Source organism: Lampris incognitus, chromosome 8 (assembly GCF_029633865.1).
Source record: "Lampris incognitus isolate fLamInc1 chromosome 8, fLamInc1.hap2, whole genome shotgun sequence".
Lineage (NCBI taxonomy): Eukaryota > Metazoa > Chordata > Actinopteri > Lampriformes > Lampridae > Lampris > Lampris incognitus.
The window spans coordinates 55307576-55329920 of NC_079218.1; the positions used below are offsets into that span (position 1 = coordinate 55307576).

The 22345-nt window shown below is 44.4% G+C and overlaps 1 protein-coding gene across 2 annotated transcripts in view; it reads left to right on the forward strand.

The window, feature by feature from the left end:
* Nucleotides 1-22345, forward strand: part of uimc1 (ubiquitin interaction motif containing 1) — an 80972-nt gene that overhangs the window by 43135 nt on the left and 15492 nt on the right. For both annotated transcript variants that reach the window (XM_056284867.1, XM_056284868.1), the window contains 7 exons: nucleotides 459-738; nucleotides 5970-6074; nucleotides 6525-6580; nucleotides 11192-11349; nucleotides 11813-11880; nucleotides 15540-15618; nucleotides 17551-17877. In XM_056284867.1, the coding sequence (XP_056140842.1) occupies nucleotides 459-738; nucleotides 5970-6074; nucleotides 6525-6580; nucleotides 11192-11349; nucleotides 11813-11880; nucleotides 15540-15618; nucleotides 17551-17877 (1073 nt within the window). The remainder of the gene's footprint in view (nucleotides 1-458; nucleotides 739-5969; nucleotides 6075-6524; nucleotides 6581-11191; nucleotides 11350-11812; nucleotides 11881-15539; nucleotides 15619-17550; nucleotides 17878-22345) is intronic.

The window sequence follows — 22345 nt, forward strand, 5'->3', positions numbered from 1 at the left end:
TGAAGGGAGAATTAAGGTGAAGAAAATGGATAGAAAACATTTTACCCTCTCAACAATCAACTTGCCTCTGCGCAAGGCAGTCTCCCCAACTGCTCCAGTGGAACGTCTTGGAGGCCAGCAGTAGAAGACTGTAGTTGTAATGAACAGTCCCAGATATGATTCTGTTTAATTGTCTTGAGTGAGAATCAGGCTCTCAGACTTGAAAAACAGAGAATATGTTCAACTCTCCTCAGATTTTAAAAAAATTAACACTTGGATTGGTACTTGGTAGAATTGGGAGGTTTTATTGTAAAATTAGGACAAGTAGTACTTAAAACCAAATGACGCATTACCCACCTGTTCAGGCAGAAGTAGCAGTAATATCTGGTTAGAAATACAGATGTTCCTACACTGGGCACTAAGTACACTTAAAACCTCTCTGTGTCATCTGGTAAATACCTGTTGTCTCTGTGTGTTAGCAGTCCAGTCCTTAGCACCAGGAAATCAAGGTTTCCTGTCAGCTCCACCCAGGATGGGCACACCTCTCCTTCCAAATTGACCCGCCAGCCACAGGAACCACCAGCCACTGATGATCATCGAACTGTCACCACAAAGAGCAGACCTGTCTCCCACCAGAGCCTGGGGGCTGTCAGTGGAGTCTCTGACCCCTTGGAGGATCCAAAAAGTGGTACAAGGGTGCACTATTACTGGGGTGTGCCCTTTTGTCCACACGGCCGGGACCCAGATGCCTACACACAGGTAAAGATTGCTTGGTTTATTATGAACAATAATCAGGAACAATCAGGAACAATTTATTGTCATTCCTTAGACATACTTGCATACACAAAGAAATTAAATTTCGTTTCCCCCAGCCCACAGCAGTGTAACAAAAAAAACACTCATCCAAAATTTCCCAAAAACAACAACACCAAAAACATAAAAAACAGAGAAGAAAGCAAAAAAAAAAAAAAAACGGCAACAAAACCCCCAAAAACAAACCGTTAACAACACAATCCACCCTGCAATGCAATCCAAAAAAAAAAAATCATCTGTCCGGAGAACGAACTCCAGCCAGGATGACTGTCAGAAGTGCCCATCTGCGTGGGCTAGCAGTTAGCTTAGCCCTCCCCAACTCTGCGCCATGCCAGAACACCCTCGGCGTTTCCTCCCTGAGCACAGTTCTTAAGGTCATCTCAAATCTCATCATCAGCCACTTCTCTGGGGTCAGGTCACGTGGCAGCAAGCTAAGTAGGGCACTCCAGACGTCCCTCCCACCAACAACGCCCTCCAGCTCACCCCAGGAAGATACCCCAGGAGGAACTGGCATTCCCAGGCCAGATTGGACATGTAGTCCCTCCAGCGAGTTCTGGGTCTACCACAGGGACTCCTCCCAGTTAGACGTGCCCGGAAACCTCCAAAGGAAGGCACCCAGGACGCATCCTAATTCGATGCCCAAACCACCTCAACTGGCTCCTTTCGACATGAAGGAGAAGCGGTTCTACTCCGAGCTCCCTCCGGATATCCGAGCTCCTCACCCAATCTCCAAGGCTGAGCCCAGACACCCTACAGAGGAAACTAATTTCAGCCTCTTGTACCCACGATCTCACCCTTTCGGTCACTCCCCAAAGCTCATTACCATAGGTGAGGGTTGTAACAAAGATTGACTGATAAATAGAGCTTTGCCTTCTGGCTCAGCTCCCTTTTCACCACAATGGTCAGGTACAACGTCCGCATTACTGCTGATGCTGCACTAATCTGCCTGTCAATCTCTCGCTCCATCCTACCCACACTCGTGAACAAGACCGTGATCTACTTGAACTCCTTCACTTGAGGCAACGACTCATCCCCAACCCGGAAGGAGCAATCCACCATTTTCCGGTAGAGAACCATGGCCTCAGACTTGGAGGTGCTGACTCTCATCCCAGCCATTTCACACTCAGCTGCAAACTGCCCCAGTGCGCGCTGGAGGCCGTTTTGTGATGAAGCCAACAAAACCACATCATCTGTGAAGAGCTGAGATGCAGTTCTGAGGTTCCCAAAACGGACACACTCCTCACCTTGGCTGCACCTTGAGATCCTGTCCATGAAGATCACAAACGGACTCAGGGACAACCTTCCAGGAGTCCGACACCCACCGAAAATGTGTTTAACTTTGTGCCAAGAATGTGGACACAGCTCTCACTTTGGTTATACAAGGACTGGATGGCTTGTAGCAACTGCCCCGGTACCCCATACTCCCACAGTACCCCCCACAGAGTGCCCCAGGGTACACGGTCATAAGCCTTCTCCAAGTCCACAAAACACATGTTGACTGGCTGGTCAAACTCCTAGGCCTCCCTCAGCACTTCCGCAAGGGTAAAGAGTTGGTCCGTTGTTCCACGGCCAGGACGGAATCCGCATTGTTCCTCCTGGATCCGAGGTTCAACAATCGGTCAGTACCTCCTTTCCAACACCTTAGAGTGGACTTTCCCAGGGACGCTGAGCAATGTGATGCCTTGATAATTGGAGCACACCCTTCGGTGTTCTTCTTAAAATGAAATGCGAAATGCGAAAAAATCCAAGATGGCGGCACGCTGGACGCGGTGGCTACTGTGGTTCTCTGTTCAGTGTCGTGTTTTCTTTGTTATTTATACGTTAGTTTTAAGTTTATTTACAAGTGTAGGTCATGCACTGTTCTACAACCGTCAGGAACTTTTAAACCTCAGAATGGATTACTCACTTCCCTCCACCATCACGGACAATTTCCCCATCGATATTATCCGCTCACCGGTCTCGCAGTGGAAACGCTGCCCCCGTTGGCACTGTAAACAAAAGAGAGGGAAACGTGGCGGGCTACATGCTAAGCTAACTAGCGCTCCCTTCAAAGTTTCCCTCCCCAGCATCTTCATGGCTAATGTCTGGTCGTTAGCTAACAAAATGGACGAGATAAGACTCAGGCTGTCCTCTCAGAAAAGGCTGCAGAACTGCTGTCTGCTGATGTTTACGGAGACTTGGCTCAACAGCAACGTAGCCAACTCTGCAGTCGAGCTAGTGGGCTGCACAGCCTTCCGTGCCGACAGGACAGCGGACTCCAGCAAGATCCGCAGAGGAGGTTTGAGTATTTATGTCAGTAACTCTTGGTGCAACAATATAAAGATCGTTGTACGGCATTGCTCTGCTGATCTCGAGCTCCTTATGATTCAGTGCAGGCCTTTTTACCTGCCCAGGGAGCTAACGGCCATTACCATTGCCGCTGTATACATCCCCCCACATGCTAATGCTAAGGTAGCACTTAAGCAGTTACAATGTGCCATCAGCAGACAACAGACCAAACACCCGGAAAATGCCTTTATCATAGGGGGTGACTTTAATCAGGCTAACCTCAGGGCTGTATTGCCCAAATTCCATCAGCATGTCTCCTGCCCCACTAGGGGACAAAACACCCTGGACCATCTCTATACAAACATCAAGGACTCATACAAAGCTACTCCCTGCCCTCATCTGGGGCATTCTGACCACCTCTGCCTGTTCCTGGTCCCAGCCTACAAACCCCTAATAAAACAGGTCAAGCCAGCGGTTAAGACAATCACTGTCCGGCCAGAAGAGCAGTCTCTGAACTCCAGGACTGTTTTGAAAACACAGACTTGAGTATTTTTGCACATTCAGCTACCCATGGCTCCCATATAGACATTAATGAACAGACATCTGCCATACTAGCCTACATTAACTTTTGTACTGAGAGTGTCACAACAAAAAAATCGGTCCGCACCTTTCCAAACCAGAAACCCTGGATGAGCAGTGAGGTCCGGCAGCTGCTGAAAGTGCGGGATGCAGCATTTAAGTCAGGTAACTGTGAGGCCTACAGCGCAGCCAGATCCAACCTCAAAAAGGGCATCAGAACAGCCAAACATAAGTATTCCCTATGAATAGAGGACCACTTTCAAAATAACTCCAATCCCTGGCGAATGTGGCAAGGCATTCAGTCCATCACAGACTACAAAAGCTCTAATCGCGGTCCCACTGTCCATGATGCCTCCCTGCCAGACCATCTAAATCATTTCTATGCCCGCTTCGACAAGGACAATACTGACCCTGCCACAAAAATCCCCAGCCACCCAGAAAACCAGATGCTCACTCTATCAGTCGCAGAGGTCAGAGAATCACTGCGCAGAGTGAACACACGGAAGGCTGCCGGACCAGACGGCATACCGGGTTGGGTCTACCGGGAATGTGCCGACCAGCTGGCTGAGGTCTTCACACCTGCATTTAACCTCTCACTGTCCCAATCTAAAGTCCCGGCATGCTTTAAGACCACCTCTATCATTCCTGTCTCCAAGAAACCAACATCCACATGTCTGAATGACTACCGACCCATAGCACTCACCCCCAGTGCCCTGAAGTGTTTTGAAAGACTGGTTCTGGCTCACATCAAAAACATTATCCCCCCCACATTCGACCCACATCAGTTCGCCTACCATCCCAAAAGGTCTACTGAGGATGCCATTGCCACTGCCCTGCATGTTGCTCTGACCCACCTTGAACTTAACAACACATACATCCGGATGCTGTTTATAGATTACAGCTCTGCCTTCAACACTATCATCCCCGCCAAACTAACCACCAAACTCCTCTCCCTTGGCCTCAACCCCTCCCTCTGTAACTGGATCCTGGACTTCCTGACCAACAGACCGCAGTCTGTTAGGTTAGGTGACCACTCCTCCTCCACCCTGACCCTCAGCACAGGTGCCCCTCAAGGCTGTGTTCTGAGCCCCATCCTTTTCTCCCTCTTTACCCACGACTGTCTGCCAACTCACCCTTCAAATGTTATAGTTAAGTTTGCAGATGACACCACAGTCATTGGCCGTATCACCAACAATGACGAGATGGCCTACAGAGACGAGATTGAGCACCTCACATCATGGTGTACTACCAACAATCTTGTCCTTAATGTGCAGAAGACAAAGGAGCTGATTGTGGACTTCAGGAGGTCTAGAAGCTGCAGCCACTCCCCCATACACATCAATGGGGTGGAAGTGGAGCGTGATTCCAGCTTTAAATTCCTTGGAGTCCACATCAGCGAGGACCTTTCGTGGACCTTGTGAAAAAGGCCCAACAACGCCTGCATTTCCTGAGGAGGCTGAGGAGCGCCCGTCTACCCCCCAAAATTCTCACCAACTTCTACCACTGCACCATAGAGAGCATCCTGACCATCTGCATCTCAGTGTGGTACGGCAACTGCACATCAGTAGACCAGAAAGCTCTGCAGTGGATCGTCAAGGCGGCCCAGCATATCACCGGTACCCAGCTCCTAGCCATAAAAGACATTTATCACAAACGCTGCCTTCGAAGAGGTCTGAGCATCAGCGGAGATCCCACCCACCCCAACCATGGACTGTTCTCCCCCCTGCGCTCTGGGAGGCACTACAGGAGCCTCAGAGCCCGCACTACCAGGCTCAAAAACAGCTTCTTTCCACAAGCTGTTGCCCACCTGAACCTGGCCACCCACTGAATGTCTGTAGATATTTTTAAATATTTTGTACTCCAGCTCTCTTTTAACTTATTTTTAGCTTTGGTCTTCATGTGTGTATATCTTATATTGTGTTTGCTGTGTTTGTCTGTGTCTGTCTTGCACTGTTTGGTGAAGCCACAGCCCTCATTTCATTTTTAACATGTGCATGCACATTGTTTTTAATGACAATAAAAAAATTGAATTGAAATGGCCATACCTGGTTCAACCAACAAATCTTAATAATAACATAATTTAAGCCTAGTTTAATTCTTGTCATAAAAGTAATCACCATCTGTTAACACATCTGTACATTAGATGTTAATTGCTTAATTTTTTTGCCATTGGAAGATAATACATTTGAATATTTGGGGAGGGATTGAAATCAGAGTATACCTGGACATTGAGAATGAGATGTTGAAACATTTTCAGATACAAAGTTCAGATGTCAGTGGTTTGTAGGGTTTGTGTCCATCTTGGCAATGTTCCTGTCTGATGTTGGCAGGTGATCTTGGCCCAGATGGAGGTGTATGAGAAGAGCCTGAAGCAGGCTCAGAGAGGCCTGCTGAGGAAAGCCACATGGGGGGAAGCAATTTTGCCCATGCCAGAGGTAAAATGATGGGTGTGGCTCCAGCTGTTACTCAGTAATGAATGAAGGATATTTGAAGAAGTTCAAATATACTCTGATGCCCTTTACTCAGATGACACAATACAAACAAGTTTTCACTGTCATTGGAAAAAGACAACAGCTGACAGCTCACACAACCTAATGAAGCTGTACCTGATGTCTGAAACAGATTTCAGATGATGAGCCCACAGTGAAACAAGGCAAAACTTGACAAAATTTGACCATGTCGGTGCACGTCATTACTAGTTACATTTGACGTGCCCTCTTGTCTATGATATGATTACCATTTAATGCTCCAAGATGCATGTAGGTTGACACATTACTTTTTCTAACTGCTGACTCTCTGTAAGTCACTTTTGATAAAAGCCTCTGTTGAATCAGATATTAAATTCATGTGACGCTCTTCAACAAATGTGCTCTATTTGTCTACAGAAATCTAGCTCCTCTGTGTCCCATGATGAAACATCTCAACCTATTGCTCCAAAAAGGTAAAACCTGCCATGACAAACAAAACTGTATCCTGGGTTTTTACTGGAAAGCCTTTGGTGTAAATGTTTTTACTGAAAAACCTTTGGTGCCTCAAATGCTTTAAGGGACAGTTCACCCCAAATCAAAAGTGCACGTTTTTCCTCTTACCTGTAATGCTATTAATCAGTCTAGATCGTTTTGGGGTGAGTTGCCAAGTTTTTGAGATATTGGCTGTAAAGATATTGAGATATCGAGTTTTCAAGATATTGGTCTGCTCAAAGGGCCAACAAAATACGATTGGAAAAAAACTCAACAGTAACGTCTCTCCCCAGAAATCATGACCTGGTTACTCAAGATAATCCACAGACCTTGTTGTGAGCAGTTTCATGTAGGTGAAATTCGGTCCTTTAAAGTAGTTGCTACATGAAACTGCTCACAACAAGGTCTGTGCAGGACCCCAGGATTTTCTGTGGGTGTGTGTGCTTGTTTGTGAAATTCCAAGAAAGTTGGCTTTCAAGGATTTGAAATTAAAAAAAAAAGAAAAAGAAAAATTTGGTGTGAAATAGAGTTTGATTTCACATTTTGGTGTTTTAGTCTCATCAAATGATTGATTGAAGTCCTTGCTACAGTTAAAGAGAAATAACATTTGTTTAGAGGCCTTTTGTTAGCTCATCTACTACTACTACTGCCACTTTTGGCTGCTGCTGTTAGGGGTCGCCACAGTGGGTCATCCGTTTCCATCTCTTCCTGTCCTCTGCATCTTCCTCTGTCACACCAGCCACCTGCATGTCCTCCCTCACCCCATCCATAAACCTCCCCTTTGGTCTTCTTCTTTTCATCTTGCCTGGTAGGCATCTTCAGCATCCTTCTCCCAATATACCCAGCATCTCTCCTCCACACATGTCCAAGCCACCTCAATCTTGCTTCTCTTGCTTTTTCTCCAAACCATCCAACCTGAGCGGTCCCTCTAATATACTTGTTCCTAATCCTGTCCTCCTTCATCACTCCTAATGAAAATCTTAGCATCTTCAATTCTGCCACACCCAGCTCCGCCTTCTGTCTTTTCATCAGTGCCACCGTCTCTAAACCATACAACATAGCTGGTCTCATTACCATTTTGTAAACCATCCCTTTAACTCATGCTGGTACCCTTCTGTTGCAAATCACTCCTGACACTCTTCTCCAGCCACTCTACCCTGCCGGCACTCTCTTCTTCACCTCTATTCCACACTCCCTGCTACTTTGAACAGTTGACCCAAAGTATTTTAACTCATCCACCTTGTTCACCTCCACTGCTTATCCTCCTCCTCAGCATTCTGCTGTCCTCCCTATCGTTCACGCATGTATATTCCGTCTTGTTCCTACTGACTTTCATCCCTCTTGTCTCCAGTGCATACCTCCACCTCTCCAGGCTCTCCTCAACCTGCTCCCTACTCTAGCTACAGATCACAATGTCATCCACAAACATGGCGACCCCTTCCTGATCTCGTCTGTCAACCTGTCCATCACCATTGCAGACAAGAAAGGGCTCAGAACCGATCCTTGATGTAATCCCACCTCCATCTTGAACCCACCTGTCATTCCTACCACTCACCTCACCACTGTCACAATGCCCTCATACATAGTATGCTGCACCACTCCTACATACTTCTCTGCCACTCCCAACTTCCTCATACAATACCACACCTCTTCTCTCGGCATCCTGTCATATGCTTTCTCTAAATCCACAAGGACACAATGTAACTCCTTCTGACCTTCTCTATACTTCTCAATCAACACTCTCAAAGCAAACATCACATCTGTAGCGCACTTTCATGGCATGAAACCATATTGCTGATCACTAATCATCACCCCTCCTCTTAACCTAGCTTCTATTACTCTTTCCCATATCTTCATGCTGTGGCTGATCAACTTTATACTTCTGTAGTTAGTACAGCTCTGCACATTACCCTTATTCTTGAAAATCGGTACCAGTATGCTTCTTCTCCACTCCTCAGACATCCTCTAGCTTTCCAAGATTGTGCTAAACAGTCTAGTTAAAAACTCAACTGCCATCTGTCCTAAACATCTCCATGCCTCCACAAGTATGTCATCTGGACCAACCACCTTTCTAATCTTCTACCTCTTCATAGCAGCCCTCACTTCATCCTTTCTAATCCACCGAACTTCCTGTTTCACTATACCCACATCATCCAGCCTTCTCTCTCATTTTCTTTATTCATCAGCCCCTCGAAGTACTCCATTCACCTTTTCAACACATTCTCCTCGCTTGTCAGCATATTTCCACCGCTATCCTTCATCGCCCTAAAATGTTGCACATCCTTCCCAGCTTGCTCCCTCTGTCCAGCCAATTAGTACAATGTGGTGATACGCAATTGAGGGTAGATTCACCAGGGACTGCTGCTCCTTTAAGGCAGACGTTCAGAGTGCTGACGTAGGCACTGCCTAGAGTTTCTGGGGTGGAGCCATGTTTTCAGCAGCCTAGCGGTTAGCTGGTTGCCATGAGAGATTGTGCTGTATCGGTGTTGTTTTGTGTGGTGAGTAAACGGAATTGACTCGACTCCATCTCTCCATCTCCCCATTCCTGCACTCCCAGAACAAGTCCTTTTCTACTTCCTTAGTGTCCAATCTCATACAACTGCTTTTCCTTTGCCTTTGCCACCTCTCTTTGGATTTCCCCCCCTTTTTCTCCCCAATTGTACCCATCCAATTACCTCACTCTTCCAAGACATCCTGGTCACTGCTCCAGCTCCTCCGTAGATCCGGGGAGGGCAGCAGACTACCACATGCCTCCTTCGATACATGTGGAGTCGCCAGCCACTTCATTTCACCTGACAGTGAAGAGTTTCACCAGGGGGACGTAGTGCGTGGGAGGATCACGCTATTCCCCCTAGTTCTCCCTCCCCCCTGAACAGATGCCCCGACCGACCAGAGGAGGCGCTAGTGCAGCAACCAGAACACATACCCACATCCGGCTTCCCACCCTCAGACATGGCCAATTGTATCTATAGGGACGCCCAACCAAGCTGGAGGTAACGCGGGAATTCGAACCAGTGATTCCCATGTTGGTAGGCAACGGAATAGACCGCTACACAACCCAGACGCTTGCCACCTCTCTTTGTTTTACGCTGCATCTCTTTGTACTCCTCTCTATTTTCTTCATCTCTCTGACTATCCTACTTCTTTGCCAACCTCTTCCTCTGTATGCTTTCCTGTACTTCCTCCTTCCACCACCAAGTCTCCTTGTCTTTCTTCCTCTGTCCAGATGACACACCAAGTACCTTCCTAGCTGTCTCCTTCACTATTTCTGTAGTGGTTACCCAGCTATCTGGCAACTCTTCACTACCACCCAGTGCCTATCTTAACTCTTACCTGAACTCCACACAACAGTCTTCCTTCTGTGACTTCCTCCATTTGATCCTTGCCTCTGCCTTCACATTCTTCTTGATCTCCAAAGTTATCCTGCAGATCACCATCCGATGCTGCCTAGCTACATTCTTCCCTGTCACCACCTTTCAGTCTCCAATCCCTTTCAGATCACGTCTTCTGCATAAGATATAGTCCCCGTGTGTGCACCTTCCTCCGCTCTTACATGTCACCCTGTGTTCCTCCCTCTTCTTGAAATATGTATTCACCACAGCCATTTCCATCATTTTTACAAAATCCATCACCATTTGTCCTTCCACAGTTCTCGCCTTTGCACCATACCTGCCCATCATCTCCTCTGTTCCCTTCACCAACATTCCCATTGAAGTCCACTCCAATCACAACTCTCTCCTCATTGGGTACACTTTCCACCACTTCATCCAACTCCCTCCAAAATTCTTCTTTCTTTTCCACCTCACACCCAACTTGCGAGGCATAGGCGCTAATAACATTTATCGTTGATTTCTAGCTTCATCCTAATCGCTCTGTGTGACACTGTCTTCACCTCCAACACACTCTTGACATACTCTTCCTTCAGAATTGCCCCTACTCCATTTCTCCTCCCATCCTGGTAGGAGAGTTTGAACTCACCTCGGATGCTCCTGGCCTTACTCCCCTTCCATCTGGTCTCTTGCACACACAGTATATCTACCTTCCTTCTCTCTGTCATATCAGCCAGCTCTCTCCCTTTACCAGTCACAGTGCAAACATTCAACTTCCAACTCTCACATCCAAACTCCTACCCTTCCTCGTCTCCTGCTGCCTCTGGACATGCCTTCCCCCTCTCCTTCCCCCAACAGTAGGATTGTTTCAACCGGCACCCTGCTGGCTAACAGTATCGGTGGCGGTCATTGGTAATCTGGGCCTCGACCGATCCAGTATGGATTTGGCAAAGGTTTTATGCCAGATGCCCTTCCTGATGCATACCTTTTGTTAGCTCATGTTGGGAGTGAACACAATTGACTGGAATTGTGCTCTTCGTTTAAAATATGAAACTTGAGAGCATTACATTCCAAACAATGTGAATTATCTGCTGTCAATCATGTGTCCATATATTCTGTAACGTCTGTGTGTTTCTGAAACTCGTATAGTTTGTCTGCAAATATTTATTTATATTTATTAGAATTTCCAGTGAGAGTGACTTAGATTCAAAGATATTGATGCATGTGGGCTGTTGAGGATCAGTTATTCCAATACATTTGTAGGTCGGGCCTCACATTGAGAGGGAAGAGAGCAGCCTCACCCAAGATCCAGGAGGGAGAGGAGCAGGAAGGAGGTGAAGAGAGGCAGATGAAAAACGACTGCAAGGAGGAGGACGAGCAAGCAGTGCTGGTGGATGTCGATGACACTGAAGTTTGTCCAGGTAATGAAGCCATTACAGGAACTTTAAGACAAATTCCTTAAAAAAGATGCTAGTTTAATTTTTGTTCAGTTCTTCATTTAATTTTTTGATTGATTTGTACGTTCAGTACTCACTCTTACTTTACATCACATTATAGAAATATAGCTGTCATTCCTAAGACTCAACTTTAGATATCTTTTTCCACTTAAAACTTTGCAATATATTCAATATAATTCTAGCATTAGTTTTAATGTATGATATGCGTCAACATCAGAATTTAGTTACATTTTTAGAGGCTCAGAGGGTTGAGTCGGTGTGAACTGTATTTTAACTTTTCAGTGACCCACTGATGTAATATTGATTATTTTGGGATGCTAAGAGTGTACAGATTTCCCATCCAGTTAGTTGCTAAACCACAGCACACCTTCAACCAGATCTACAACAGGGCAGTTGAGTGACAGTTTAATCTATTTCATAATGACAGAGACCCAGCTCAGTGACGATGGCGACAGCACACAGGAGCTGATAATGGCCAAAGATGCCAGCCCAGAGGCAAGTGCGCATGTGTGTGTGTGTGGTTTTTTTTTTTTTGTGTATGCAGTGTTGGCTTTAGTCCAGTCCTGCAGCAGTTTTCCATCACTCCATACCACTCATTATCATTTTTAGATTTAGTATTTTGATGAGCTTGGACCTAGACCTTGTCGACTAACACTGGCCATGCGAGTATTTTAGAGGTACAGCTGACCTCTCAAAAAAGGTTGAATCAGTTCATCTGGACACAACGTTTATTGACAGATACATTTCATCAATCATCTAAGTGACCTCTTCAGTCTCAACTGACTGCAGGTATCCCCACCCTTATAAACAATACAGTGGTATAACAACTGAAACCAACAACCAATTTCATATGCAAATATGGGTGTGACCATCGACTAGAGTTTCAATGGCCGTGTGTACTATTCACAGAAGATTTGGGAATGTTTGCAATCACAGCGTTGTAAGGTAGTGACAGATGTACTCTTAGCCCCCCCCCCTTGGTTCAGGGATGGCCGTTCCCTCTTCACATAGATGGCCTCTTTCACTCCTCGTTCAAGCCAGCGTTCCTCCCTATCAAGGATATGGTGTAGACTGTAGATGGTGTAGACTTGGAGTCTTGCCCTGACGTGTTAGCTCTTCTGTGTTGTGCCACCCTGTTGGCCAGCGTCTGTTTAGTTTCCCCGATGTACAAATCACTGCAGCCCTCCTGGCACTTAACAGCGTACACTATATTGCTCTGTTTGTAATAGGGGACCTGATCCTTGGGGTGGACCAACTTCTGGCACAGCGTGTTTTGGGGTTTGAAAGCAACTGAGATGCAGTGTTTGGAAAATATGCATCTCAGCTTTTCCTACACTCCTGCCAAATACAGAATCACCACTGGTTTACGCTTAGGCAGCTGTTGTCCTTCTCCTCTCTTCGATTGGCTGGTGCACCCGGGGGGCCTAAGAGTACATCTGTCGTCATCCTACAATGCTGTGATTGCAAACATTCCCAAATCCTCTGATGAGTACACGTGGCCGTTGAAACTCTGGTTAATGGTCACGCCCATATTTGCATATGAAACTGATAGTTGGTTTTGGTCGATATGCCACTGTATTGTTTATAAGGGTGGGGATACCTGCAGCCAGTTAGACTGAAAGTGTCACTTAGTTGAGTGATGAAATGTCTGTCAATAAATGTTGTATCCAGATGAACTGATTCAACCTTCTTTGATTATCTTACCTGTATTACTGAGCATGCATCAAGACATACAGCTGACCTGGTTGTGGATGCACCCACCCCTCTTTGTTATTAATTCCTTCTTATTACAAACTTATTCATTCATGCCATTTTACATGCTGCTGTGAGTTGATGCAGATTTATTATTGCACTTTTGTGTTCTTTATGAAGCACTTTATAACAGCATTTTTGAAAGGCACCATATAACTAAAGCCATGCTTTCTTACAGCCAAGTGTTTAAAGGTTTACACAACCCATATTAGAAAACACTAAGATAAATGTTCGAGCCCCGGGGTAGTCCAACCTTGGGGGTTGTCCCAGGTCGTCCTCTGTGTGGAGTTTGCATGTTCTCCCCGTGTCTGCGTGAGTTTCCTTTGGGGGCTCCGGTTTCCTCCCACAGTCCAAAGACATGTAGGTCAGGTGAGTCAAAGACATGTAAATCAGGTGAATTGGCCGTACTAAATTGTCTCTAGGTATGAATGTGTGTGTGTGCGTGTGTGCGTGTGTGTGTGTGTGTGTGTGTGTGTGTGTGTGTGTGTGTGTGTGTGTGTGTGCGCGTGCCCTGTGATGACCTGGTGGCCTGTCCAGGGTGTCTCCCTGCCTGCCACCCAATGACTGCTGGAATAGGTTCCAACATCCCCACGACCCTGAGAGCAGGATAAGCGGTTGAGATAATGAATGAATGAATAATATAAATGGAAAAGAAGATTTTGTACGGCTGAAAATGGAATGTTCATGAAAGAACCTTCTAGCAACTGTGCCAGACGTTTATTTCCTTGTTTCATCCACGTGGTCTTACAGTGTTTGGCAAAGTAGAGGCAAGTGGTCTGCAAAATGGGGAGCATTTCACTCTTGTTTTATTTGGTATTTGTACCAAAGAGAAAGAGAGTGTTTCCTTGAAGGACGAATGGGATGTTTTGCTGCCTCTGATTATTTCCCCACTCATGAACAGTTCCGTACCAAACACCAACAGTTCTGTACCATCAGTTCTGTACCAAACAGAAATACACGCCTTCACCTGAAACGAGTAAAACACAAGTTAATACAAAGATAGTATAATGATTCACAATCTCCATATTCAAATGTGAGGCTAGACTAGTGTTGTAGTCAAGACCGCACCAGCCGAGACCAAGACATTATCGAGACTAGAGAGTATCGAGACCGAGACAAGACCAACACATTTGGAGGTCGAGACCAAGACAAGACCAAGACATTTGGAGGTCGAGACCGAGACAAGACCAAGACTGTATATATCAAAGAAAAATCACAGCAAAACAGAACAAATGACCAGTATCTTTTTTTTAATCAATTTTGCTTTTACATAAATGCAACAGCAACATTTCTTTTCAGCAAGGTATTTTTTAATAATTTTCTTGAACATTTTGCATTTTGGTGCTTTGCCAGCTATTTTGACTCAATTTCAAGCAATTAAGTCTTTTTTTTTGTTTATATCTTGCAAGAAGATGTTAATCTGGATTTGTTGAATTGTTGTGCCTAAGTGTAAACAGATAAATACATCATCTGAAATAAGATACACTTTCTTTTAGTTTTTGCACGAGTCTTATAAAAGACATGTAGATTTCCAAAGATGCAAACAAGTGAGCACACTCACATAGAAAAAGAAAAAACAACTTAGGTGCACAGCCATGAAGAACTTTCACAACAACAGAGAAGGCCCGACAATGTCCTTTTTATAAGTATTAATTCTCCTGGGCAGCCATAACAACTTTGCTTCATAAAATTAAAGCATAAATTAACTAGGAATAATTTAACTGAAAATTGTGGCATGCCAAGCATGAACAAAATGCATAAAACCCTTAAAAGTCTGAGCTCAACACTAAGAATACACTCACAAAGGGGTGGTTGTGAAAGACCTCAAAGGTCCCATTTCTGGGCCAGGGTTAGGGTGAGATTGGATTACCTGCATGGCTCTAGGGATGATGAGGTTAAACAAAAGCTTGGTTGCACTTCAGAAAAATTAGAGCCTGAAGCATTTTGTGACCTAAACCGGCTCGGTGGGGCCTCATGATGATGCCTCCTCTACTAAATACCCTCTCAACTGGTGCAGAGGATGCTGGAACTGATAACACCTTCAGTGCCAAGTTGTGGAGTTGTGGAAATCTGTCATGGTTTTTGTCCCAGAAGACAAGTGCATCATCAGTTTCAGTATCCTGTATGGCATCAAAGTATTTACTTATCTGTGCCCTGATACTTGTATCTTGGCCTGTGCTGCGCTTTTTGTGAGCCTTGTAACAAGAAAGAAGGCGTGGGCATTTGACTGGAGGTGAACCTGCTGTGTACCATCTCCATCAGACATACTGTGATCCCGGGACTTGTTGTCAGGACTGACACTGATGAGGCCAATGCATCACAGATGATGAGCTACTGGGGGTTCAAGTCTATGTAGTGGCTGTGACATTCAAACTAATAGCCGCCTCCTGTCACTACCTCAGGTTCAGTATGTCGACCAAGCCCAGCCCCAGCCTACCGATCAAGACCAGCAGCAGGAGGAAGAGGTGATGGAGGTAGATGGTAAGACTACTTAACTAGTCATTAATCTGCACTGCCAACTGTAATGTTTTGTGTCCAAGGATTTTTGAGCGGCATAGTTGCTCAGTTGTTAGCGCTTTTGCCTCACAGCAAGAAGGTCCTGGGTTCAAACCCCGGGGTTGTCTGACCTTGGGGGGTCATCCCAGGTTGTCCTCTGTGTAGAGTCTGCATGTTCTCCCCATCTGCATGGGTTTCCTCCGGGTACTCTGGTTTCGCCCACCATCAAAAGAAACAGGCATGTGGGACGTCCGGGTAGCATAGTGGTCTATTCCGTTGCCTACCAACAGGGGGATCGATGATTCGAATCCCCGTGTTACCTCCAGCTTGGTCAGGTGTCCCTACAGACACAATTGGCTGTGTCTGCAGGTGGGAAGCTGAATGTGGGTATGTGACATGGTCACTGCCCTAGTGCCTCCTCTGGTTGGCCGGGGCACCTTTTCGGGGGGGAGGTGGAACTGGGGGGGGGGGTAGTGTGGTCCTCCCACATGCTACGTCCCCCTGGTGAAACCTCACTGACAGGTGAAAAGAAGCGGCTGGCGATTCCACATGTATCGGAGGAGAAATGTGGTAGTCTGCAGCCCTCCCTGGATCAACAGAGGGGGTGGAGCGACTGGGACGGCTCGGAAAAGTGGGGTAATTGGCCGGATACAATTGGGGAGATAAAGGGGGGGGGGGGGAGCAAAAAAAAAAAGAAACATGCATGTTAGGGTTAATACTCCTGTCTGTGCCCCTGACCAAGGCAATGGGAAAAGAACTGGAGTCTGTCCCTGGGCGCAGCATGAAGGTGGCAGCCCACCTCTCCTTGCTACACAGATCACAGCTAGGATGGTTTGATTTGCAGTAACTGAAATTCCCCAACGGGATTAATAAAGGAAACTTAAATTGATTAAATTTTTTTTGTGTATACTGTCACGCATTTGCACCAGGCTACAAGTTCAGGTTTCATCTTCTATCACACTGCCGAATCCCATCTAACTGCAGCTATCTGTTAGAGGAACTTGGTGTTTTAAATCAAGTATGCTTGCATGATACACAGTCTCCCAAACAACTGATGTTAAGGCTGAACTGTGGTGTTTCCCATGTAAACAAACATGGATTAATTTACATTCATAATTAATGAGAAGAATATGTTGTTAGACCCCCAATGACAAATTATCTTAAAAGTTCATAAAAATCGTGATTTTTTTTTTTTTTTTATTAAAGAAGGCTGCAATGTTTACAACAGGATTCCAGCGCAACAGCTTAGAGAGGAAGCCCCCACCCCCCTCATTTGATTGACAGCCTAAGTTGCAGGCATGGCTGATGTATATCTGCTTTATCATAGTCAGATAAAGATTAGTTCCTCTGATTGCTCGTAGTGTTAAAAAGCCAACTCTAGGTCACATTTGATTCTCTCTGTGATCACTTATATTGTGTTTTATCATAGTGTATCACAGGTGTTGTCACTGACATATTTTATGTTTCTGATTAGCCCTGTGATGGCCTGGCGGCCTGTCCAGGGTGTCTCCCCGCCTGCCTGCTGGGATAGGCTCCAGCATCCCCGCGACCCTGAGAGCAGGATAAGCGGTTTGGATAATGGATGGATGGATGGATTATCAGATGAATGCACAATTATAAAGTGATTTGAATCATTTGTCAAAACATGCTGACAGCCCTGAAGTTGCTGTTAGCTTTGGTTAGCCAGCTAGTATTTTGTTTGCCGGTTAGTATCGCACTCTTTATACCTCTATGCTCGTGGCATATGCGTATGTCGTTGCGCGCATACTTGAAAATCATGTGATGTTAGTATTTTTGTTAGAGACAGGGACCACTTTGCTCACTAGTGTTGCCAGTGGCCCAAAATACCACAGTTCATCTTTAAACCTTTTGCTTTATTCAAACCAAACAAACCCCTAAGTGTCAAGTTTTTACCAGGTGCTGACAGAGCTAACATAGTCCTGGGTTTAAAAGGCTCTGCAGGGCCAGCCAACAGAGAGCGAGAGAGGGATGTCCTTGTTAGGAGCCCAAACAAAGGACACAATGTGTGGATAGAGGAAGAGGAGGAGGAGAGGACCTGTAAAGGTCTGCAGGGGTCTGTTCCTCATGTTCCAGGACCGGCGATGAGCCCTGTCCGCCAGATGGTCTGTCCCATTTGTCAGGGATCATTCCCCATGGTGGAGATTGAGATGCATGCGGCATACTGCAATGGAGAGGGAGACACTGGAGAAGAGGTCAGGTGGATCGGCAAAACGGACTTCCAAGGTGAGAGATCCCACCTTCACTGGTTAACAATTTCACCAAAAAGTATCATGACTGAACACCTTGATGGATTGGCCCATGTCAAACCAGACGGCTGAGGCTGTTGTTCAGCGAGATTTTAAGGTTGAAAACGATCAGGTTTTTTTTTTTCAAACTTAGTTTAATAAGTCTCGCTAACAATTTTTATTGATTTTCACAATACATTTTCATGCACATACACATAAATATATATCATAACCATAAATACATCATACTTAATCCATATACATAGATTAGTACACACAGATTGCACATATATCTTGCCATACATATTATTCACAATACACACATACATATAGAAAAAATAAAAAAAACAACAAAAAAAGAGGGGGGGGTTCTCTGCCACCTCAGTCTAACTCTAATCTTCCTTATTGAGTGGGATTTTTAAACTCTTGTAATACTCGAAAAAAGGATCCAAATCTTTATAAACTTTTAATAATAATGATAATACATTTTATTTGTGGGTGCCTTTCAGAGCACTCAAGGACACCTTACAGAACACAGTTAGAATTTTTTTTTAAAAAAAACAAGCAGCACTGTATCAGACAGCATAAAATCAAAACAAAACAGGGAAGACAATAAAAAGTTAACACAACAGATAAGTATAAAATCATCATCTGCACAAAACTCAATGAAGTGTGGATCAGACTGAATATGCCAGTTTGAAAAAGTGCGTTTTGAGATGGGATTTGAAGGTTGAAAGAGAGTCAATGGTGTAAATATGATGTGGGAGAGAGTTCCATAGACGCGGGGCGGGGGGGGGGGGCAGAATGACTGAAGTCTCAAGCGGGCCAATGGTGTAGTGAGTTGGAGAGAAGAAGAGGATCTGAGAGTGCGGGAGGGCATGTGGATATGAAGGAGTTCAGAAAGATATGAAGGAGCTAGGTTATTAAGGGCCTTAAAGGTGAGAAGCAGGATCTTGAAGTCAATACAGTATTTAACAGGGAGCCAATGGAGTTGCTGAAGAACAGGAGTGATATGATCTATGGAAGGAGTTCAGGTAATGATACGGGCAGCTGAATTCTGGACTAATTGAAGTTTATTAAGACACTTGAGGGGAAGACCAAAGAGGATAGGGTTGCAGTAGTCAATATGGGATGTAACGAGAGTGTTAATGAGTATGGTGGTGCTGTTAGGTGTAAGTGACAGGCGAAGATGATTAATATTGTGTAGGTGGAAGTATGCAGACTGAGTAACATTGTTGATGTGAGCTTCAAAAGATAATGTGTTGTCCAAAATGACACCCAGACTCTTAACCTGAGGCAATGGAGGAACTATAGAATTGTCAATAGTTAGGGAAAAACTATCTTTAGCCAAAGTAGATTTATTACCTACTAAGACCTCTGTTTCATCACTATTAAGTTTGAGGAAGTGGTATGAAAACTAGGATTTAATTTCTAGTAAGCAGTCGGAAAGGGAAGTGGGTGGAAGAGTGGAGGTAGGCTTGGTTGATAGATAAAGCTGGTTTTGTATAGAGCCTCGATGGGTGTGTCTGATTTTCACAAGTTTCAAAAACTGCATAATGTCTTAAATCCATCTGGAAAAATTCGGTGATGCTTGTTGCTTCCATGAGAGAACAATGAGACATCTCGCAAGCAAGGAGGTAAATGCTATGATTACATGTGCTTTACCTTTAAGGGTACGAGTTTTTTGGAGCAAAACCAAATAAGGCACATATGAGGTGAGGAGGAATATCTTTTTGAAATATCTTGCGATAGGCATTAGAAATACTGGTCCAAAATGTGTTAAGGTTAGGGCATGACCAGAACATGTGTGTGTGATCTGCTGGATGACTTTTACAGTGAGGACAGGAAGGGTCTGCATTAGGAAAATTTTTTGGCCAGTCTAGCATTGGTCAAATGTGCTCTCGAAACAACCTTTAGTTTTATTAAGCTGTGTCTTGCACATGGTGAGGAGGTATATATTAAGCCAAGTGCGGCCTCCCAGTCATCATCCATCATTTCCCCTCCAAGGTCCTCTTCCCAAATGAATGAGGGGAGATATTACTTATTCTTTCATAAGAGTTTATATTAAGCCTTTGCGGTGTGGGGATAAAGAAAGAATGTGATCGATTGTATTGTTTGTTGGCAGATTTGGAAAAGAAGTAATGTTTTTCTGGGCAAAGTGTCAGATTTGGAGATATCTGAAAAAGTGCGATTTTGGCAGATTGTACATTTGGGAAAGTTGTGTAAATAAATTGAATTTTCCATCAACATATAAATTAGAAAGTGACCTGATTCCCTTTGAGAACCAAACTCCAAATGTAGAATCAGAGAGACAAGGTGGGAAGTTGTAATTATTTTGGATAGGGGAAAGTACTGACATCATATGCAACTTAAAATCTCTCCTAAATTGTGACCAAATTCTAACTGAATGCCACACTATTGGGTTGGAAGAAAGTTGACTTTGAGAAGGGGGTGAAGAGACACAAATTAAGGAGCGTAAATGAAATGGGCTGGAAGTGTGTTCCATTTGTACCCAGGCCTCACAGCTGTCTGTTACACATTCCCCTATCCAGGATCATATTTTCTTTATGTTACAAGCCCGGTAGGTCTCTGCAGCACGCTTCTTTTAATTCTATGTGGTTTACTGTTGCAGATAAATGAAGTTGTACTCTTTTCTAATGAATTAAAAAAAAAGACTTAAAAAGAAGTTAGGCCCACACATTCCACACCCCAAAAACTCCCTGGACTGTCTAAGAGCGATGGCTAAGGGCTCAATGGTGTTAGTGTAAAGAAGGGGTGACAAGGGGCAGCCTTAACGAGTACCCCTGCCGAGTGAGAAATATTTAGATTGTTGTCCATTGGTGATCACACTGGCCAAAGGAAGAGAGTAAAGCAGTGTAATCCAAGAGATGAAGGCATCATCAAATCCGAATTTATTTAGGGTTGAAAACAAATACTGCCATTCAACCCTATCGAACGCTTTTTCAGCGTCAAGTGATACAACCATTTCAGGGAAGTGGCTCAGAGGGAAGTACATAATATTTATTAATTTTCTCAAGTTTGAGCTGGAATGCCTATTTAGAATAAAACCCGTTTGGTCTGGAGATATGATCTGAGGCAAAATCTTCGCTAATCTAGCTGCTAGAATTTTAGCTAGTATCTTATAATCTACATTTAATAAGGAAATCGGACGGTATGAGGCAAACTGAAGTGGGTCTTTAACCTTTTTCGGCAGAAGTGTTATCAACACTTGTTGTAGGGTTTGCAGAAGGCACTCCACTAACAGATATATTAAACATGGCTTGAAGCGGGGGGGACAAGTTGGAAGCAATTTTTTTTGTAAAATTCAGAGGTGAAGCCATCTGGTCCAGGTGTCTTATTATTTTATAAGGATTTAATAGCTTCTAGAATTTCTGTCTCAGAAATCTCACCACCCAGTGAGCAGTTTTGTAGGACCGAGACTGAGGGGAAGGTTAGGTTCTCCAGGAAGGAATCAAGTTGTGGACAATTTCCATCACAATCAGAATCATATAACTTACTGTAATATTGCTTAAAAATTGTGTTAATTTCTATCTGGTCCGTTACCATTTCCCCTGCTTGACTGCAAATCTTAGTGATTAAATGAGAAGAAGCAGCTTGACGTGCTTGCTGGGCTAGTAGCTTGCCGGCCTTGTCACCTGATTCATAAGTGTTGTACCAAGCTTTTGTGAGTAGATATACCGCCCTGTCTGTAGAAAGTTCGTTTTAAACTTAGTTTAATAGGTGTAAGCACAGGTTTGTGCAATAGGTCTGTCGATCTTTCTTTATAATCCTATTTGAATTTCATTCCTTATTTTTCATATCCAGATACTATTTGAAATTTTCATGCTCAAATTTAGTCCATTATTAATATTCACTATGTACCTATACACTGTATACTCAGGCTTATTCGTTGCCAATGCCGTCAGCATGTTGTTGTTATATGTTCTGTCCACTAGGAGTATGCCATCATTACTAATCTTTTATTTGTTATTTTTCCATTTGTTGTTGGAAATCCAAAAACTTTCCACACATCGGTGGTGATCTCTGTCGGTGCATCTCTTTCTGCCATTTCTGATATTGTAACATTAGAGGTTAACGCTGGCACATTGAACATGAGATTGTGATTCAGAGACCCTGAGAAAACTTTGTTTATCAGATGTGACAAAAGCATTTCGTTTTCACATGCGGGTAAGCCAAGGTGAGGAGGGTAGTGTTTAGATGGTAACCCTAGATTTGCGAAACTCTCATGGGATTTTCAACCTAACCTCAACCCAACCTTAACATAAAGCTTGTGAAGCACTGCTGTGCTGAATCAAGTGCGAACATGCGAGTTTCGCAAATCTAGGGTAACCATCTAGAGACAAAGGGTGAGATTCGCTAACAGTAGCCAACACATTTATGAAAAAAAAAATAGAATACACATTTGAACAGTAATTTCAGCATTCAGTTATTATTAATTTTTTTAC